The sequence below is a fragment of the Leiobunum rupestre genome, chromosome 7, assembly GCF_980474605.1.
Source record: "Leiobunum rupestre chromosome 7, qqLeiRupe1.1.hap1, whole genome shotgun sequence".
NCBI classification, from domain to species: domain Eukaryota; kingdom Metazoa; phylum Arthropoda; class Arachnida; order Opiliones; family Sclerosomatidae; genus Leiobunum; species Leiobunum rupestre.
This window is the reverse complement of record NC_143390.1, coordinates 17,891,215-17,911,159: the sequence shown is the minus strand read 5'-3', so window position 1 is coordinate 17,911,159 and position 19,945 is coordinate 17,891,215. Positions and strand designations below refer to the sequence as shown.

The 19,945-nt window shown below is 35.4% G+C and overlaps 2 protein-coding genes across 2 annotated transcripts; both read right to left on the bottom strand.

Moving 5' to 3' along the window:
- Positions 1-8: 8 nt before the first annotated feature.
- On the bottom strand, positions 9-1,808 carry LOC149934937 (BLOC-1-related complex subunit 8 homolog). The gene is made up of 5 exons (XM_090153111.1): positions 1,662-1,808; positions 1,547-1,600; positions 849-961; positions 713-777; positions 9-460 (listed from the first exon to the last, which is right to left on the bottom strand). Exons 1-5 carry the CDS (start codon positions 1,678-1,680, stop codon positions 10-12), a joined length of 702 nt encoding a protein of 233 aa, XP_090009237.1. The 5' UTR covers positions 1,681-1,808; the 3' UTR covers position 9.
- Positions 1,809-12,202: 10,394 nt separating this feature from the next.
- Positions 12,203-19,849, bottom strand: LOC149934936 (patatin-like phospholipase domain-containing protein 2). Its single transcript, XM_090154648.1, has 9 exons — positions 19,504-19,849; positions 18,721-18,902; positions 16,671-16,903; positions 15,170-15,235; positions 14,526-14,793; positions 14,103-14,466; positions 13,924-14,043; positions 13,086-13,858; positions 12,203-13,024 (listed from the first exon to the last, which is right to left on the bottom strand). Exons 2-9 carry the CDS (start codon positions 18,878-18,880, stop codon positions 12,714-12,716), a joined length of 2,295 nt encoding a protein of 764 aa, XP_090010774.1. The 5' UTR covers positions 18,881-18,902; positions 19,504-19,849; the 3' UTR covers positions 12,203-12,713.
- Between the last annotated feature and the right edge of the window lie 96 nt (positions 19,850-19,945).

Here is a 19,945-nt window from a genome sequence, read left to right as displayed (position 1 = left end):
AAAATGTTTTCATTTTTGTGAGAAATTTTTCGAGCTTGAATGGCTGGGTGTTTTGGAACGGTTAACACTCGCTGAATGTTTAGGAGTTGTAGCAGCCGAAGCGCTACCACCCAAAGAACCAGCAGTTAATGACCCCCTTCTACTGGACGGTGAACTAGAAACCGAAGAAGCACGAGCTCTTCTGGGAGAAGGACCCAATTTCGTATTTGATGGGATAACGTTTATAAAGCTGCCACTGGCAGATGTTGATGAACTAATTGGTGCAGTGTTTGGTAGAAACGAAGAATGCAAGTCGAAAGATCCGGAGAAACGTTGATACATAGAAAGTGGAGTTTTCTTTTCACGAGATGCGCTTTGAGATTCTTCGTAAGTTAATTGTTGTTTAGTAAAAATTGCAGATTTAATTAACTCTTGAGTAGTTTTGAAACTTTTTTGGCTGCTTTCAATTGACTTAACAGCACTTCAAAAAGAAAAACTTGATTAAAATTAATTTCCATATTTATTTTAAAAATCGAAATGATGAAGACTATGCTGAAGATGACGCTACACAACATTAAGGGCTTTATCAATCTTTTTAATAACCGCACTCTGTGTAACGTGACACCAAGATGATGTTATTAAAAAAAGGAATAAAGCCCATAATCTTATGTAGCGCCATCTTCAGCATAGTCAGAGTAAAAATTTCCACATTGGCTTAATCTATCACTATTACCTTATAGAATATTCCAAATCATAGCACTTCCCTTGCAATTGTTTTTGTACTTGATTAACCTCAAGCTAAACATTTTAAAAACAATAAATTTAAGTGCAATTATAAATTGTAAATTGAATATTAAGCAAACCCTAACCCGTTTTTCAACAATCTGTGGTAATGTTTTTCGGATGTGTTCCTGTAGTCTGTAGCAAGCCAGAGAAGGTTCATTAGATACAATATGAATATTTTCCGAGGTTTTCTCACACGCTGTAAAATAAAAACAATTTGGTGGTTATTATTTATGGGTCAGAAAACTCAGAATATACTAGTTGCCCTTCAATTTACAATAAAAATGCACATATATATGCTTAAGAACAATAAATCAATTTTGGCATAAGTCTTAATAACTGGATAGTGCTTTACATTGCTCAAAGCACTTGTGGATCACCCAAAACAAGGTTTTTCTTTTATGAAAAGAGAGCTGCTCCAAGACGTTTCATGTCATCCCTGTTGCTCCTTCGCTTATAAGAGTTGCTCCCATAGATCACTAGGATCGTCAATAGAATATGAACTTAATACATTTTTGCTTGATTTTCAGAAGATAGCATATGATCAGCTGCTTTGTAAGAATTTAGAATTTCACTACGAGCGGCTCTACTTAACACCCCTGCCAACTCAGAGCTACAACCATGATATCAAAATGAAATCTGGATCAATCTTTAAGCACTCCCAATGGAAAATGCTATTGAAGGTCTAATAATTTTAACAGCCTGATTCTATTGCAATGTTATGAATTACTATATGATAAATACATTCTGGTACAAAAAGTATACAAAAAAAACCATAATACACCTTTTTTAACTTTTTTCTCCAATTCTATATCTTGATATGGACTTTGCACTCTATCTAAAGCAAAAACAGAAAAAAATTACAGACCAAGGCTTATTTAGGAAACGCTTCATCTTACCATTGTTTGTTGAGTGCATTTTAAAATATATAAACCTTAATTTTAAATAAACTTATTAGTTTTGAATAACACACTTGAAGTACTACAGGTTGAAACATTTTTTAATTCGAAAATTTAAAAGGGATTTTTCAATTCAAAACACGATAGGCACTGCCAGTCCCATATAGAGAAATTCGAGACTCGAGAGCAGGCTTGGAAATAAGGTTTATTTCCAAACTGGTCTATTTGGCCAGTGACTCCCAACTCTTGAATTACGTAGACCAGTTGGTTAATAATACGGTAGATAATTTTGAATTAATAAACTGAACACTGGACCAGTGAAGCCCTAGCTTTTGAATAAAAAAACTATTCCGAGCAATTAATAAACTGGTCTTTGACCCAGTGACCACCGCTTATTTCCAAGCCTGCTCGAGAGGGCGGCATTACGGTTTTCTGAAATCCAACAGATGGCGGTAATATGGGGAAAATAAGAAGCGGGAATTTTCAAAGTCAAAATTTTGTTTCACCCTAAGCCTTAAAATTATGAAATTATAACAAAGTACTTTATCACTTAAAACATTTTTATTCTGAAAATATCACAAAATACTTTATCAGTTAATATATTTGATCTTAAAAATATTAAACAAGTGTATAAAGTGAGTAATATTACAATATACAGGGTGTTAACTAAAAAATGGACCAGGGGGCCTATTCTGTAAATATTCGAAATCCAGTTTTCGATCGAAAACTAGATTTCGAACTTCAAGATCTCGACGAATGGTATTCGGTAAAGATTTCGAATAAGCATAAATCAATGCAAATTGTCGAAGTCGATTTCAACATGGTATAGGATATCGAGATCGAATTCCCAGTCTTTTTTTTACAGAATTGCCCCCCAGGGGGCCTATTCTGTAAATATTCGAAATCCAATTTTCGATCGAAAACTACATTTCGAACTTCGAGATCTCGACGAATGGTATTCGGTAAAGATTTCGAATAAGCATAAATCAATGAAAATTGTCGAAGTCGATCTCGACATGGTATAGGGTATCGAGATCGAATTCCCATTCGATTTCTTACAGAATCGCCCCCCTGGACGAATATCTCAAAATGTGTTTTAGCTACGATTTTGAAATTTTAGGTTGTTATAGAGCGCTCAGGGGATCAATCAACTATGAAAATTCCAATGACCTTGAACCATGTCTTCAAGGTCGTTCGAAAATTAACTTGAGAACCGTAAGAGTTACGAATTTGGTTCCAATTAGAAAAGTGTTCCCCGTCTCATTTTATGGCTACCTAGCTTTGACTCGATCTGATTTACGAAATATTAAGTTGATAAATGTTAGGCCGTTAAGTTGATAACGTGTGGAAGACGAGTTTTGGGAGCTGAAATTTTCAAACTATAGACCCTCAACCACGATGAGGTTGTCTTACAAATTTCAGTACTCTAACAAGAGTACTTTTAAAGTTATCAGTTGAACATCGTCTTTAACACGTTATCAACTTAACGACCTTCTTGATTTTGGCCTAACATTGCTCATCTTCCTATTTCGCAAATCAGATCGAGTCAAAGCTAGGTAGCCATAAAATGTGACGGGGAACACCTTTCTAATTGGAACCAACTTTGTAGCTCTTACGGTTCTCAAGTTAATTTTCAAACGACCTTGAAGACTTGATTCAAGGTCATTGACATTTTCATAGTTGGTTGACCCCCGGAGCGCTCTATAACACCCTAAAATTTCAAAATCGTAGCTAAAACACATTTTGAGATATTCGCCCTGGTCCATTTTTTAGCTAACACCCTGTATCACAGCGCATGTTTGTACAAAATTTTAATTAGGAAATGCTTACTGCAAATACGCTGATTTTCGTCGAAGTTCAAGGTAACTGGTTTATTTTCATTGTAATTAGAAATCTTCTCTAAAATTATCTGTTCCCATTTCTGTCGACGTTTTTCATATTGAGGAAATTGTGAAAACTAACTTTAGTTAAAGCAGCTTCAGTTTGCTTTTTAGTCGACAATAAACTTTTGATCAAACAATAATTAACCATTGGGAATAGCCTAAAAGCAGACAATTCTTTTATGTCAATTGCATTACATGTGTAACGTTATCATAGAAAGTAAACAAATAAGCCTAAGCTTGATGTATTATTAAAACGTTTGAAAAATCACACGCGCCACCGTTTAAATGCAGCAGTCAACTAGCAATCTGACGTCACACGGGTGGTTTTTATTTCGTGAATGAATGATAGAATGAATAGTTTATTTGATTTGCGTACAATACGCACCCTTTAAGATCAGGGCGGCTCCGCTTTGGGGAGCACAACCAGTTATCAGGAATATACAAAATATTATTACATATTATTTAAAAATATATAGTTATAGAATTCACACAATAAAAATTTTAAGTGGTCACAAAAGAGTAAAGAAGAAATTCTGGATTTTGTCACTTCCCCTGCAAGATCTCACGTTTCTTCCAGTGCCATTTATTCAGTAGATGCTTTAGAAGTGATGGGTTCCAGTTAGTTATCGTGAAACCAAGAAGGGCTTCCATGGGCAAATGAAAAGACGACTCTCTCCAATCTTGAATTTCCTCAAAAACCTCCATGGCCGGACATTGAAGTAAAACGTGTTCAAGGGTCTCCTTATCCGCTCCACACTTACATATTTCGGCGAACAGCCAAATAGTTGTTCGCAACGTTCGCCTGTCAATAGAGCGCCCGTCCGAGCTTGAAATAGGAGTCCACTGCAGAAGCTGCCGTCGTAGAAATCTTCCGGACTAGGTTTAGCTTTGGCTTTATAAATCTGTAGGGACCTGTGTCCCGCTACTCTATTCTGTAATTTAGACTGCGCGTGTCTGCGTCAACATAACTATTCCATTGGACCTCCGTTGTCGCTTTATGTCTCTCCGTATCAACTCCGTAGCCTCGATCAAGAACCGCTACTTTTCTCGTGAAACGGGTGCTAAAATTATTCAAATTGCGTGTTACTTCGTACACCTTCTTCGCGAGACGACTTTGGGCCATGAATTTCCAACGACCAATATATTTCAATTTGCTAGACGCCTCTCTCTCGATCATCAGGCTCCAACCCATTTCACCCTTAATAGTCGCGTGCGCCGCCATTTGTCCCGCGCTCAAAGCGTAACGTCCCACTTCGCATTGGGCATATTCCAAAGAATTCATCACGGATTTCGGAACATCTAAAATTTAATTGGCATAAGTTAGCGCAGCAACAACAACCATCTTCCACAGTGTACGCTCAACCGAATAGGAATTATAGGAGGTTTCAGCCAAGTTACTTACCATCCACCGAAGTTTATTTGCCTTAGCCACCAATGCGTTTTCCCACTTTTTAAGGTAGTTCTGACTTGAACATAACTCAATACCAAGGTATTTATAAGAGTTAACAACGTCCATTTTACTTTCCTGAAGAAAAAAAATCGCAATTCAAAGCGGGCGATTCCATCAATATAGGCATTACGTTCAACTTTTCCGAACTAAAGTAAAGGCCTTTTTCTTCGGCGAATTTCGTGCATTCGTCCAGAAGCGACTGAAGATCCTGGCCCGAATTCGCTAACAGAACTATATCATCAGCATACATCAAACACGGTATAAACGAATTACGCAACACAGTCATTCCGCCGTCCACCGGCCTGTCCACTTCATCATAATTTGGAATTCTAGCACCGACTTTAAGGGTGGATAACTTTAACGCAAGCTCGTCAAGAAACACTACAAACAGTAAAGGAGACAAAGGGCATCCTTGACGAAGCCCTATTCTACTCTTGACGGTTCTGTGGTACTATCATCCAGGGTATTATGTATAGGTGCAACTACTGTACAAACTCTGGATTAGTTCTAAGCTGTCCTTAGTTACACCTTTAGTTTCGAGGCTCTTCCATAGTCGATTTCTATCGACACTATCATAGGCCTTGGTGATATCCAGAAATGCCAAATAAAGATTAAGTTTCCTGTGTCGGCTAATTTCTATTAGTTGAGTCAGAACGAATAAGTTGTCGGCTATCCGACGATATTTTCGAAAACCGCCCCGCGCTTCGTGCAAAGAATGATACTATTTTCAAGTTCCGCATTCAGCCACTCTCGTACCAACATTGCGTAAATCTTGTACAGCACGGATGTAACTGCTATTGGCCTGTACGAGTTCAGTTCATCTTCTGGCTTATCTTTACCTTTATAGATCAACGTCACGCGCGCTTCGGTCCAAACTTCTGGAATAACCCGATCTCTACGGAAGGCATTAAGGATTCGCAACAAGCAGCGTCTAGCATTAGGACCCAGTGTTTTCAGGCATTCCGCGTAAATTTCGTCAGAACCGACTGCCTTTCCCGAACGCAAATTTTGCAATACCAATTCCAATTCCTCCTTTGAGAAAGGTCCTTCCACGATATCAATCGAAATCAGGCTTCGATCAACTTCGGCACATTCTAAGTGACCAGTCGGCGCCGATTTCGTCAATAACTCGCTTTCGAGGTCCTGGACGTAGTCGCGGATGCGATTGACAATTTCCTCCCGCTCCGATAAGATAGAACCCTTTTCACCTTTAATACTCGTAGGCGTCTTCGATTTACGTACTGCCTTTCGTAGCCTTTTTAAGTATTTCCAAAACGTTTTACCGCGATCTTTTCCAGCAGACATAATGTCTTTCTCGACCATTTTATTAATAACCCGTGTTTTTCTCTCAATCAACATCTTGCACTCAAGTTTAGCCTTCATATATGATTCCCATTTCACCTTCGTGCTTGCCATATCTTCCTTTTGAGCCAACGCCTTACGATGAATTCTACACGCGGTCTTTCGCTTAAGTATCGCCAACTTAACCTCAGAATCCCACCAGCTTTTAAGACACGCATCTTGTCTATTATGACACTCTTTACTTCTCCGGCGAGGTAACGTTTCGGACATGACCGATCTAACTGCGTCAACGAATTCGTTATACGAACACTGATCACCTGACGATGAGGCCCAATTTTCCATTTTACACATATATTCAGCCATCTTCTCCAAATCGGAGAAGTCCCAAAAAAATCTCGTCTTTATAGCGGAAGTCATATTCTCACAACTACCTAAGTTTTCTCTTTCGGCTCCCTTCAGCTTTACACAGGTCCTTATAAGATTATGATCACTCCCTAGCAGTGGTGTAGTCGGGCCAGGGCGGGGCAGGGCGTCGCCCCGGTGCTTTTTTCAAAGGCAGGACCCCGCCCCGCCTTGGTTTTTCCATTTTGCCAGGGCGGGCCCTGCCTCTTTTTTTCAACTTGCCAGGGCGCCCCTTGCTTCTATTTCGTATATCATTTTTCTGGAATAAAGGGTGTGTGAATTTATAATAAATTTTGCCCGTAGAAAAATACCAGAACAATTTCAAATCGTTACCTCGGCGCGGCCAGCTTCAATCACGCTAAAAATCGAAGTTGGACGTACTTTTATAGCGGCCGGTACAGCCAACTTCGATTTCGCGCGTAATCGAAGTTGGCTGTACCCAGGTAAAGCCCCGGTTCTTTTTATTTTACGACTACACCACTGCTCCCTAGGGCCTAGACTATATGAGCCATCTTCGTCAACAACTATCGATACAATGTCAGGCACAAGACTTTCGCTGAGTAACACATAGTCAATAGTAGAACTTGATCCACGGTTTTTCCACGTTACCTTTCCAGTACATACGGTCATGAGATTTCCGATGATCATGTCATTAGAAGCACTAAACGCCTTCAAAATATTGCCATTTACATCACACTTTCCATCAAATTCAACAATATGGCCATTCATATCTCCCATTACAAATTTTGAGTTTACTCAATAGTGGAACAAATAGATTGTTAGCTAGTAGTGCCCGTAAAGGCGGGAAAGAACCGTTCGACATTGTAGAGAGGTCTACGGGTAATCTCTCTGAAAGAGAAGTGGCGGAGAAAACTGTAAATCACTCACCTCGTAATGGTCACAAAGGCGCGCTTACTGCTCCAAGTCCCGAAGAGCAGTATCGGTTAACATATAAAAAAGTTCTCCGGAGAAAACGGAGAAAGATAATAAGGTTAGCTGGTAGTGCTCGTAATGGCTCGAGGAAGGTGAATTTTCAGTTTGAAATTCTAGAGAGTCCAACGAAGTAAACTCTAAATGAAAAGGTGCGGCAAAAAAGAAAAAGGGAAACAGTTACCTAGTAGTGGTGACAAAGTCGCACTTCCAGGTTCAAATCACGCAGAGCAGTATCGGCTAACTTGAATTTGACAACACGGAACGAGAGAGAAAAGAGAGCTTTAGCGCCTGCTGCCGTCGGAAGGGGAAAATTCGAAAATTGTCTTACTCCTTCCCGTAAAACGTTCAGAGTAAAGGTGCGTCCAATGAAATGTGTACACAACACAGACTGCGATAGTATGGCGTGTTTAAAGGCCTGGTGTGGCCCTTACTTATATAAACCGTGCATGGTCAGAAGTAATAAATAAGTGTGGCACTTACTTATCGAAACCGTGTTTGACCAGAAGTAATAAATAAGTGTGGCACTTACTTATCGAAACCGTGTATGTCCAGAAGTAATAAATAAGTGTGGCCCTTACTTATATAAACCGTGCATGGTCAGAAGTAATAAATAAGTGTGGCACTTACTTATCGAAGCCGTGTTTGACCAGAAGTAATAAATAAGTGTTTCACTTTCTTATCGAAGTCGTGTATGGTCAGAAGTAATAAATAAGTGTTTCACTTTCTTATCGAAGTCGTGTATGGTCAGAAGTAATAAATAAGTGTGGCACTTTCTTATCGAAGTCGTGTATGGTCAGAAGTAATAAATAAGTGTGGCACTTACTTATCGAAGCCGTGTATGGCCAGAAGTAATAAATAAGTGTGGCACTTACTTATCGAAGCCGTGTATGGTCAGAAGTAATAAATAAGTGTGGCACTTTCTTATCGAAGCCGTGTATGGTCAGAAGTAACAAATAAGTGTGGCACTTACTTATCGAAGCCGTGTATGTCCAGAAGTAACAAATAAGTGTGGCACTTTCTTATCGAAGCCGTGTATGGCCAGAAGTAATATTTCACTCAAATTTAAGGTTTAATACCAATTCATGATTTTCTGCTACCTGCTTAAAGGGAATACGGGCAGGAAATAATATTATCGCCTTCTCGGCGAACTTGTTTTTCTCCAAATTACCAAGAATATATATATCGCTTGGGCCATGATTTAATCGGTTTCAGAATAACTCCGCCCTAAAATCCGCGTGCAGCGCGCGCTTGAACTAGAAACGGTTTTAACCTTTAGCGCGTGCTGCACGTGGTTTTTTCGGCGGAGTTATAATAATAATACTAATAATAATAATAATAAATTTTTATTTATAGTCACATGGCATTATAATACAGAAATTGTGCAGGGCTAAGTCAGCATTTGACTTTTAGCCCATGCCATTAGAGGTTAATCCTATCTTTTATCTATAACAATTTGTATATATTTCCCCTTTTTTTCCTTTTTTTTTTGAAAAGAGAGGTTATTTTACAACCGCACCAATTTTTAAGAAGCACGTACGTATCATGAATTAGGAAAAAAAAATTAACATAGTTAATTTTTTTAAATGCTATAAAGGTATTTGCTTGGCTAGAGTCTAACGAATGATACAGGTTAACACCACTGTAGAAGATTGAGTTGAGACGAATATTTAAGCGTGGTTTTTCAAGGGCTAAAGTATTTTTTTACGAAGATTGTATCTAGACGCGTTTTTAAATGTAAATAAATTATGAATGGGGCTCTGAGTTGATTTGTATATAAAATTAAGGCAACAATAATTATAAACTTGGTTAACATAAAGTACGTTTAAATTTTGGAATAGAGGCGCTGTATGTTCATAAAACGATTTGTGGGCGATAATCCTTATAGCACGTTTTTGTAGGGTTTGAATTCTGTTTCTGTTGTATTGTGACGTATTACCCCAGAAAATTATACAAAACGAACTCGCCGGATGTATAAAACAATAGTATAGCTTTAATTTTAGGTTTTTAATGTTTTTAACTTTTTATCGATATGAAATGTGTAATATCAGTAAACTCTCTACAAAACATTAATAGTGTTACATTGTTAATCAGTTTAAACTAGTCTAGAGGTTTAGTTTTACCAAGAATGTATTTATTTATACCTAGGGAGAATGTCTATGTCGAGACGGTTTTTAGCCTTTCTCTCAATCCACCCGTTGGTCCCCCCAGTAAGCTCCTCCACTTATAGTCTCGGTATTTCATTGGCTGCTTAAAATTTACGTCACCTAACGCGATGGTGTGGAAATCAAAAGCCGGTGACGTTTTGTCTTTCCCCCCGCGTGAGACGGAAAAGAGGTCTCGGTCATTTTCCGGAAAGTTTTCCGACTTACAAGTTACAACACTAGGTTTAGGTAATGGCGAACGCGTGGCGTGGTAGTAAATACAACCAATCCTATTCTCGAAATTAGCGGGTAAAACGGGTCAAATTGAAACGCCGGTGTGGCCCTTTAAGCGTGCTTTCGCTTTGACTGCTGAAGAAAACATGTACAGTTACAATATAATTTTAATACATTTTACAAATATTTGCTAAACCCGGATAAATTACGAAAATAAGAACGTGTTTAACCAATACTAAAACGTGCCTTATGTATGGCTGTGAGCATTGTCTAAACACAAACATGTTTTCGTGTACCCTGCTTACTTTAAATGTGTCTCCGATTTCGCCTATAATATACAAGACTTAGGAGCATTTCAATTTAAACCAGTATTTACGATTGCTAAAACGCACGTTGCTAGAAAAGGAACAACCCGCCATAATTATCTCTCGATTTGTTGAGCAAGAAAATTGTAAAATTCAGAATTTTTATTTAAAAGCTTTATATATTATACCAAATGTCACATTAGCTCGACAGAAATATGGCGTCGTCTTCAAGTTATAAAAGGTTCCGACTCCCAAGCATAGATACAGGGTGTTAACTAAAAAACGATACAACGCCAATAACTCCAAATGTATTTTAGCTAGGAATTTGAAACTTTCAGGACACATAACACGTGCGGGGGGTCACTTGAAAACGGAAATTTCCATGAAATTTATCTCGAGAACCATTAAAGATACAAAGTTGGTTTCAATGAGAAAAGAGTTCCCCTGCACGTGTTATGTGTCCTGAAAGTTTCTAATTCCTAGCTAAATTACATTGGCTAAGTTATTGGCCTTGTATCGTTTAGTTAACACCCAGTATATGAAAAAGTGGTATTTCGTATGCTCCCAATTAAACGAAAACCGTGGAGAATGATCACGTGACTCTTAACGTTCATACTTTTAGAGCGCTCTGCTTAACCACGGCCAACTTAGATATACTCGCGTACTCGCACATAGAGGCCAGCTAGCTTTATTTAGCGCCCATGTTAACTAGCGTATAAAAAATTTACGATTTACCTCGCTTATCGCCGCTTGGAGCGCTAGTAAGAGGGAATGCCTCTCCAATGCTATTCTATGGGGAAATATTTTTTAAAGTGGCTTACCTATTAAATAACTTTTTGTAATTTTCGCGTTGTTTTCCGAAGCTGAATTTTAAATATAATTAAAAGTGATTTTCAAAGATTATTTTAAAACCAATTTCATAATTTCAGACCGGTTTGTTCACTCAGAATCTTTTTCTAAAATCGGTACAAATTTTAAGGCGGAGAAATTCACCAGAAGAGAGTTAAGCCTAATATCTGTATTTTAGCGCGAATAATGATGCGATCTTGGATTAATAATAATAGTCATATTATTAATCCAAGATGCGATATTTGAAACTGTAAAACTGAAAACCAAAGGGACTTATTAAAACAAATTTAAACAAGTTTAAATTAACAACTTCAACACTTACAGAAGTTTTTTTTAATTCCAGTTCGGAATAGCCTTGGATTCATAATATGTTATTATTAATCCAAGATTTCTGCAAGTTGACGACATTCATGGATTTTTTGACTCCCCTTACAAGGCTTAACCAGAGATACTGACAATATCTGTCAGTATCTCTGGCTTAACTCTCTTCTGGTGAATTTCTCCGCCTTAAAATTTGTACCGATTTTAGAAAAAGATTGTGAGTGAACAAACCGGTCTAAAATTATGAAATTGGTTTTAAAATAATCTTTGAAACTCACTTTTAATTATATTTAAAATTCAGCTTCGGAAAACAACGCGAAAATTACAAAAAGTTATTTAATAGGTAAGTCACTTTAAAAAATATTTCCCCATAGAATAGCATTGGAGAGGCATTCCCTCTTACTAGCGCTCCAAGCGGCGATAAGCGAGGTAAATCGTAAATTTTTTATACGCTCGTTAACATGGGCGCTAAATAAAGCTGGCTGGCCTCTATGTGCGAGTACGCGAGTATATCTAAGTTGGCCGTGGCTTAACCTCTATTATTTTGTTCCCCCGTCATTCATGTAGGCAGTAACATTAAGGTGAAATAGACAGCAAATTGAATCCTTAGGGATATCTACGGTAAAAGATAGCTCGAAGCCTTCACCACATGTGCTTTATTTAAAATGCTGAACTGAACCAATAATAAATTACAATAATTACTTTATTGACTTAAATAAAAACATAACATATATACAGAGCATTTTGTACACACTTAGTATCTTACTAAACAATCAGTTCATAATCTTCACTTATTTCACAGTCAATTATAGATACTGTTGTATTAAATAATTCTTTCATATTTAAAAAATTTCTTATTCTTGTTACAGTACTTTTTAGCTGAAGAAAATTTTTGGTCTTACAAAATCATAAATACTTTATGTTAAAACAATTAGTTCCCATTAAAAGATACCCAAGGCTGCTACAAAATGGATACCAAACAAGAACAAAAAATTTTGCAATAGAAGAAACCTGTTAATTCACTTCTACCATTCAATCGTGCTCAAGGTAACATCAATTTATCACAAAAAACTTCTACTAAAATAGAACTTCTATTTTTAGTTTAAATATATATTAACAAAAGTAACATTTGTTACTTATGATATTAGTTTCACCTAGTATCACTTGACTTCTCCTTTTAATTATATTTAAAAAATGGTAGAAAAATATATTTTTTTAAACCTTGGATGAAATTACTCTACAATAGCAAAAGAATTTCTTCGTTGAAGGTCTATATTTTCTTTTGATTTTTCACTCGATAACTGGCTCAAGAAATCTTGCGAATTGTCTTCTCTATCATTTGAACTTTCAAAATCTGCGCCTAGATCTTCGTCTAAGAAAGAGTCGCTCCTTAAAGAAGAGAGGCTGAGTTGCGACCCAAAACTGGCATTCCATTGTCCAGCAAAGCGTCTCACTTTGGTGGGTTGTTGACGAAGGACATGGTCTGAATTCTCTAAACTCTTCCTTCTTCTAGAGTTGTGGCTCTGTGGCAGTTGAACACTTCCTATTGTTGGATTAATTTATTTATAAAATGATAAATTTTGAAACTCAAGTTGATTTTTTACCTGTTACAACTTGTTCATCATTGAAATTAAAACCAAGATCTTGCGAATTCCAATCTTCGTCCCATTCCAAGTTGTTATTAGTTTCTCTCTCTTCAGGAGCAAGAACCGCGCTGGTGTCAGCATCCGTCACATTATATATTTCAGTAACAGTAACATGTTTGCTGTCTTGCGAATAATAAAAAGCCATTAAGGCATCGTGTTTGTTGGTAACTTCCAAGATATTCTCAAAAGTATCAGCTCCATTCAGCATATCTGCGAAGTCTGGTTGAGAAGAATGAACATATTCCTTTTCCCAGTTTAGAGCCTTGTCAGCTAAGTTAGCTACGTCAAGACCCTTATTTCCTCTGTCTAAGGACTCCAAGGCTTTTATCATGGCTTGACGTTTAGTCTTCGTTTTACCCGCAGTAGCAGCAGTCTCGTGGTTGCGTTCCCCAACACCCATCGTGAAACCAAAATTGACAGTTTTTAGAACACGTTCTGGACCTGCCGTAGGTGCCAGGGGCATTTCTAACTTCTCAAACATGGACACCCTTCTCATTGAAAGTTGAGAACTAGACAAGCTAGGAGAACCAGCGTAAGACCTCCTTTGAGCGAATGAAAGAGCTCTAATTTCTTCCAAAGACTGACTCTTATCTTCCAATGATAATTTCTTGGAAGAGGGTGCAGGGGCAGTGTAAGACTGTTTCGGAGAATTCACACATTTTTTTTTTAAAGAGGATTTTTCATCTTTGGGAACGTAGTTATACTCTGTGATGGCGAGCTGACATGAAAATCTATACAATGTATTATGAAATGAAATATAAGTTTGTTTGAAAAGGGCCAAACAAATATTACATACTTGGCACTATACAGGTGTCTTCCTTTATCAAATTTACTTATAAGTGTTTTAGCAAACGACAATAAGTTGAAAAAGCTGCTAGTCATTTCTTTCCTCAGTTTTGGCAATAACTCTAAAATCCTGAAATTAAAAGTTTACTATAGCATCGGAAATCCATTTTGTTATTTAATCAAAATTACCTGGAAATCATGACGATTGTAATGTCTATTGGCAATACGTAAGGCACAGACAAGTATGATAGAATTTTCATATATTTATGTTTGAATAACCAATTAATAACTCCTTTATTCAAATGGTCACAGGCCTCCTGAATCGCATTAACTACAGCCTCAGGCAAGCTATCGTAACAAGCCATCTGTCTCCGTTGTCGACAGTCTGAGCAATCATCGTACTCATGTTTTGGATTGACTGATGGAAGAGCTTCCTTATATTCATTAACAATGTTTTTTATTTCCAATTCTACTAAATCTTCCTCCACTTGAGTGTCATCTGTTAATGTGAAACTGGACTGAACAGCCAAGCACCTCATACATGATATTAACTCTTAAATTTAAGAATATTGAATTAAAATCTAAAATCAATTGTTTGACACTACTACTTACGATTTCTCTGCAGATATCTTAAAGCATCATCAAAACCTTGCTGGCACATTTTAGTTAATATTTCTGGTGGAGGTGGAAACAAAATGCGAGCCAATCTGTAGAGATTATTCGGCGATATCGCAATACTGGTGTTCTTCAAATTAATTTGTAGAAAATTGAAATAATTGTCCTGAGGACAGATATCACTCTCCCCGCTGAAAGGGGAAACTGTCACAGTTTTCTCATCTAAAACTGGCAAATTATCACTCATTCCTCCATCCATATATGCCTTTAAAAACAAACAAATTAGAAACTATACCATGGTAAAAATAATTAAATATGGTGATAATATTAAGGTTTTATCAAATCACTTTACTTAAATATAGTTTTAAATATGACATCAAAAATAGTATATGAAGTAGAAATCTGACTGCGGGACTTTCCCTCAAGTAGCAGTTTACCTCGGTTTAAAATGTCGAAATAAAACAAAAGGCGTACAGGCTTTGAAAATCACCAACAAAAGAGGAGTAATTTATTACATCAAGGATAATTACTATTGCATGAAATTTTTATTGTGTAATATCATTCAACTACATGTATATAAGTGTATTTGATAAACTAAATTCTTAATTATTATCTTGAGTTAAATAAAGAGATGTCCTTACCGTTCCTTGAAATCTTGGAGGCATGATTCCGGAATAAAATGGAATAAAACAACTACACATGAGAGCCTGAAAGGCAAATGAATTACATTAAATTGCGATACATTAAAATAATAATAAAATATTATAATTAAAATTTGTTCAAAAATTCTGTGAATGTCTACATATTTCAAAATAAATTATTATAAATGTTCAAGGATCTTTAATCAATAAGGAAATAATGTCATTATAAAATTTCCCATCTCAATGAAAAAAAGATGACATTTATGACTACGTGCAAATCATTTAAGAAGCAACATAAAACTTCCTTGCAAATGTAAATTGAGGGAAAACTGCATAAAATCCTTCATCCTATATAACCAGTTTATGAAATCAGTTTGCGCCATGCAGGTGATTAAAGGTAGTGAAAGTTTGGGCAACTTTCACTTTCCAAATTCAATGACCCAATAATAATATTTAAAAAGTCTCGGCTGTTGAGTATGCCCTATTTTCTTAAGTTACAAAGGGGACTAGCAAAATAACTTTTAAGAACCAATTGATTTAAACCCTTTGAATAGTTTTTAAGTGTCAAGAACTGTTGCTATAAAACTATCAGAAAATTTAAATTTTTTTCGAGGTCACATAGTAAAAGTTATCATCACCCCTGCAATTTCAAATAAGAGGGAAAGTAAGTTCTAGGATAACGCCTCAATAGTGAAGTGTCAATCAGCGAAAAAATTCAAAAATAAGATGGGGTGATCTTATATTATCAGATGAGGCTATCATTGAGTGTTGTTCTTTATCTTTTTCTTCTGGGATTCCAAAGTTATTAGGTCGTAAAAAGTTACTTTAGTGGACAAAAAAAATCATACCACCTTTTTCTTCCTCTAATCTATACTATTGCTCATTGTTAGATTTCTGACATCCCTCTTAAGAAAGTCAATGGGTACACATAATAGTAAAGTATTCCAAGATATCTTGAAACCCAATAAATATTCCTAATGTATCTTAAAAGTAACCCAATAGCAACGTTTTCTATGATACCTTGTTGTAACAATGTAGACAATTTTTCGCAAATATTTTTGTTCTATCTACTTTTAAAAAGTGTTAAAAAAACAAAAAGTTGCTTAACGAAATGGAGGTCAACTCATTTTAGGGATAAAATTTGGTTAACCTTTATAAAACGTGTCTAATAGAAGTTTCTTATTATTACTCGATTTAAATAATAAATGATACTAATGAAAACATTTTTGAAACGTAAGCCAAACAATAGGTTAACTTAGAAATGGTAGGTAGTCTTAAAATTTGATCATAAAAATGCGTAATAACATATTTAAAGGAAGTATTTTTCATTCCGAAAAGAAGGTAAAATATATATCCCAGCTAGAAAACAAGGAAACTTCATACGTTTTTTTAAATTTAAGTTACTCACGTTTTCATATTATCTATGACGCATAAACAGAATAGCCTGAAGAGAGGACTCTTAAATCTATGACGCACAAACGGAGGAAAGAACTATAATTACCTGTATTAACTCTTCTCTGGTGGCAAACTCGCTGAGTAGAACATTTTGTCCATCACACACTCTGGTGCAAGATATATGAAGGGTGCCTGTACATCGAATATGGGCATCAGCTGGAAGCATTTTATTTAAGCCATCGTAAAGGATTTTTCCCAAATCAAATCCAGGGTGGAACGGTCCCAAAGCTCTAGAGCGGGCCTTCATTACTACTCTTAATACATCACTCGTACTTTCACCTACAAAATATAACAGACTAAACTTTAAATACGTGCACAACTTTTTACATCAATAAGATACTCGATTCCTAACACACAAACAAACAATTCTTTCAGTTTAGAAAATAATGGTTACACTCCATTTGGAAGAGTATAAGCAAATTATTTAATTTACCAATAATTATAATTTCAAAATCAATCTAACCTAAAACAATTATAGTACCATTACAATTTTCTTGGGAGGCCAATGCTATTCTTATAATTACTTATGAATGCAATAGATAAATTATCATGAAAATGCCATAGGGTACTCCAATTGTTTTGGAATTACATAATATATAAAAGGATGGGCTGCAACATTTTTTTAATGTTTGAATGACTGTCAGTTCTTAGTTCCTTTTGTATATTTAAAGTAAATAAAAAATTTTAGCGTGTTCAATTAACATTATGAGCTGTTTTAAGACAATTTTTGATAAATGAATACTGAACCCCCGTAAATAATAATAATAATAATAAAAAGCTTATTAACAAAAGTGTCTCCGATATTAAATTAAACACCCAACACAAATTCAAGCATCACTAGAATATACCAATATTTTAAAACTATTTCGTTAAAACTGTGTAAAGTAGGACAATTTTAATCTTATTCAGGATAGTTTGTCATAAAGTTATTCCATTTTCTTTCACACTCTTGCCATTTAAAGTTTTCTTAGAATTTTGCGCAATTGGATAAAGGCTATTTTGACTACTATGAGTGTTGTGATTTTGCACAATGAAATCAATTGAAATAATGTTCAAGGGATTTCTTTTTGAATGTAGATATTCAAAATGGTTACAAATTCACATAAACCCAAATATAAATAAAATAAATTTTATTTAATTTAAAAAATGTTACAATCTGAAGCCAAAACATGAAAAAATAATTTATTTTTGGTTAAAAATCATTTGAATGAAACATGCAAATTCACCATTCATTGTCTTGATAAAAGACAATTGATCAACAAACATTTTCAAAAAGTAAAATTTTTGCATTATCTCTATGGGATTCTGTAACACCAGTATATATAAAATAAATGATAAAACATTAATTTAGTATGATAATAAAACTGCAAGATAGGGATTTGGTAGTTTTAATAATAATAATGTTTGAATCATCTGATTAAATTATATTTACCATTTTCAAATATTTACTATAAAATGGAGAATAAAAAATTTACAATGTCTATGCCCAAAAAAATGGGGAAGTCACTAGCTTGAACTAAATTGTATGATAAAACATTTGGCTAGATTAGTTATGAAAAAATTATCAATTTTCCATGAAATCACTTCATATCAAACAGCGTCAACTGGCTAAAAAAAAGATTGCAGTTCTAAGTTTCTAACAGTGACACTTGAAAATTAATTGGTTAAATGCCTTTATAATTAGGCAATAGCATAAAATTTAATCATTACGAAATAATGATCTAACAATAATTTAGTGACTCATTATCTAAAATGTAACTTATAAAACTAGTTTTTACAAAACAGGGAAATAGCTCTAAGTGTATGTAGAGGTATAAACTTAAACTACCTTTAATTTTCAAAAAGGCCAGATTTTCTTGAAATTTACATAATTACACTAAAAAATAGAAAATGAAAGTACGGTAGCATTTAAGGTTAATAGGGTGAAATTACATTATTTATTTTCTTATAATAGGTCCTAAAAAACTGATTAATGGTTATATTGATAGCCCACACATTTTTTAAAAAGAATTATACTTATAGTGCACTAATTGGTATATTGATAAATCAGATTGAAATACAACAACTAAAAATATAGATCTCTTATATGCACTTACCAAGTGGGACTCCGCATATTAATGCTGACGCAGCTAAGGCACCAGCTGAACATCCAGCTATTTTGTTAATAAGAGCATGAGGTGCATATTCACGAAAGCAACTTGCAACTCCCACATGATAAATTCCCAAAAAACCACATCCAGCAAATGAAAGATTCATTTTAGGCAAATTTTCCAAGAGCCTGTAAAAAGAGAACTTAATAAGGCAAACGCTCTTTCCCACTTGAGAGCTGAGGTTAGAAAGAATCTAATCCATATCTCGCGATACCTATTTTTAGGGCAGCTCTTTATAAGATTTACAGCAGAAACTGAAGCCAAGAGATCAAAGTCTAAACATTGACTTGGATAGACTCATTAAGTTAAGAACCAGAACTCGTTATCAAATATGACTGATAAAGTCTGAGTAACAGCTGCCTTTAATGTGAAAAGCCACAAGTTTATTGTACTCTGAGTATGCTTGAACTACACTGGAAACTGTACTGGGAAAAAAATCTTATAAGACTGATAACCTGAAGAATGAACTTAACAAAGGCAATTGTTTGAATAAAGAATATAGAAGTTATAACGAAAGAAATGGGAATTATGAATAGTTGTTAACAATAATTAAATTAAAGTAGCTAGTAATGCTTATTTAGTTTATCAAAATTAGTATAAAGTGTGTTTACTTTTGTATAAATAAATAGATATAAATCAAGCCAAAATGAAGGAGGCATTGTGCTATCATATTGAATTTCTGATTATTAAAGTGTGGGGCACATATAATGAAAGAAATATATAATTTACTTTTTATTCCAAAGGGTTCCTTAGTCCTTTTTGTCTTTGCGACTAACGAATTCCGGTTTCAAAATGTCGTTACAGCCATGGACGAATTAACCAACTTAGCAGGTGACTGAACGTCCTATATATAATGTGACAAAAATGTTTTTCAGGAAACCGAGAAGCCCCGCTTTTGACACCACCTATTTCCGAAGTGCGTTTTGTTTTTATTATTCCTCCGTTGTCAATAGTTTTAATCAAGAAATAAAACAATTTTTAACCGGAAACGTTTACTAACAATACAGAGCGAATAATTGCCTAACCTTACGCATTCACCGCACTTCTTCCAGGTGCAATCAAACGCGGGATAACCCGTCCATTCGCAGCAGCTGCTCGCGTCTTTTTGAAAGAGAAGGCAGGTTTCGACTACGCAATACCCCGCTAAAAAAAGTCATTGGAACGAAATTAT

Coding starts and splice junctions, on each gene's coding strand:
- LOC149934937 (XM_090153111.1), bottom strand. Junction 778..848: donor CACAGATTGTTGAAAAACGG/GTTAGGGTTTGC, acceptor TAAAATGTTTAG/CTTGAGGTTAATCAAGTACA. Junction 461..712: donor GATTTGGAATATTCTATAAG/GTAATAGTGATA, acceptor TTCTTTTTGAAG/TGCTGTTAAGTCAATTGAAA.
- LOC149934936 (XM_090154648.1), bottom strand. CDS start 18,880: ATGAATCTTTCATTTGCTGGATGTGGTTTTTTGGGAATTTATCATGTG. Junction 16,904..18,720: donor AATATGCGGAGTCCCACTTG/GTAAGTGCATAT, acceptor TATATTTTGTAG/GTGAAAGTACGAGTGATGTA. Junction 13,025..13,085: donor TGATGAACAAGTTGTAACAG/GTAAAAAATCAA, acceptor ATCCAACAATAG/GAAGTGTTCAACTGCCACAG.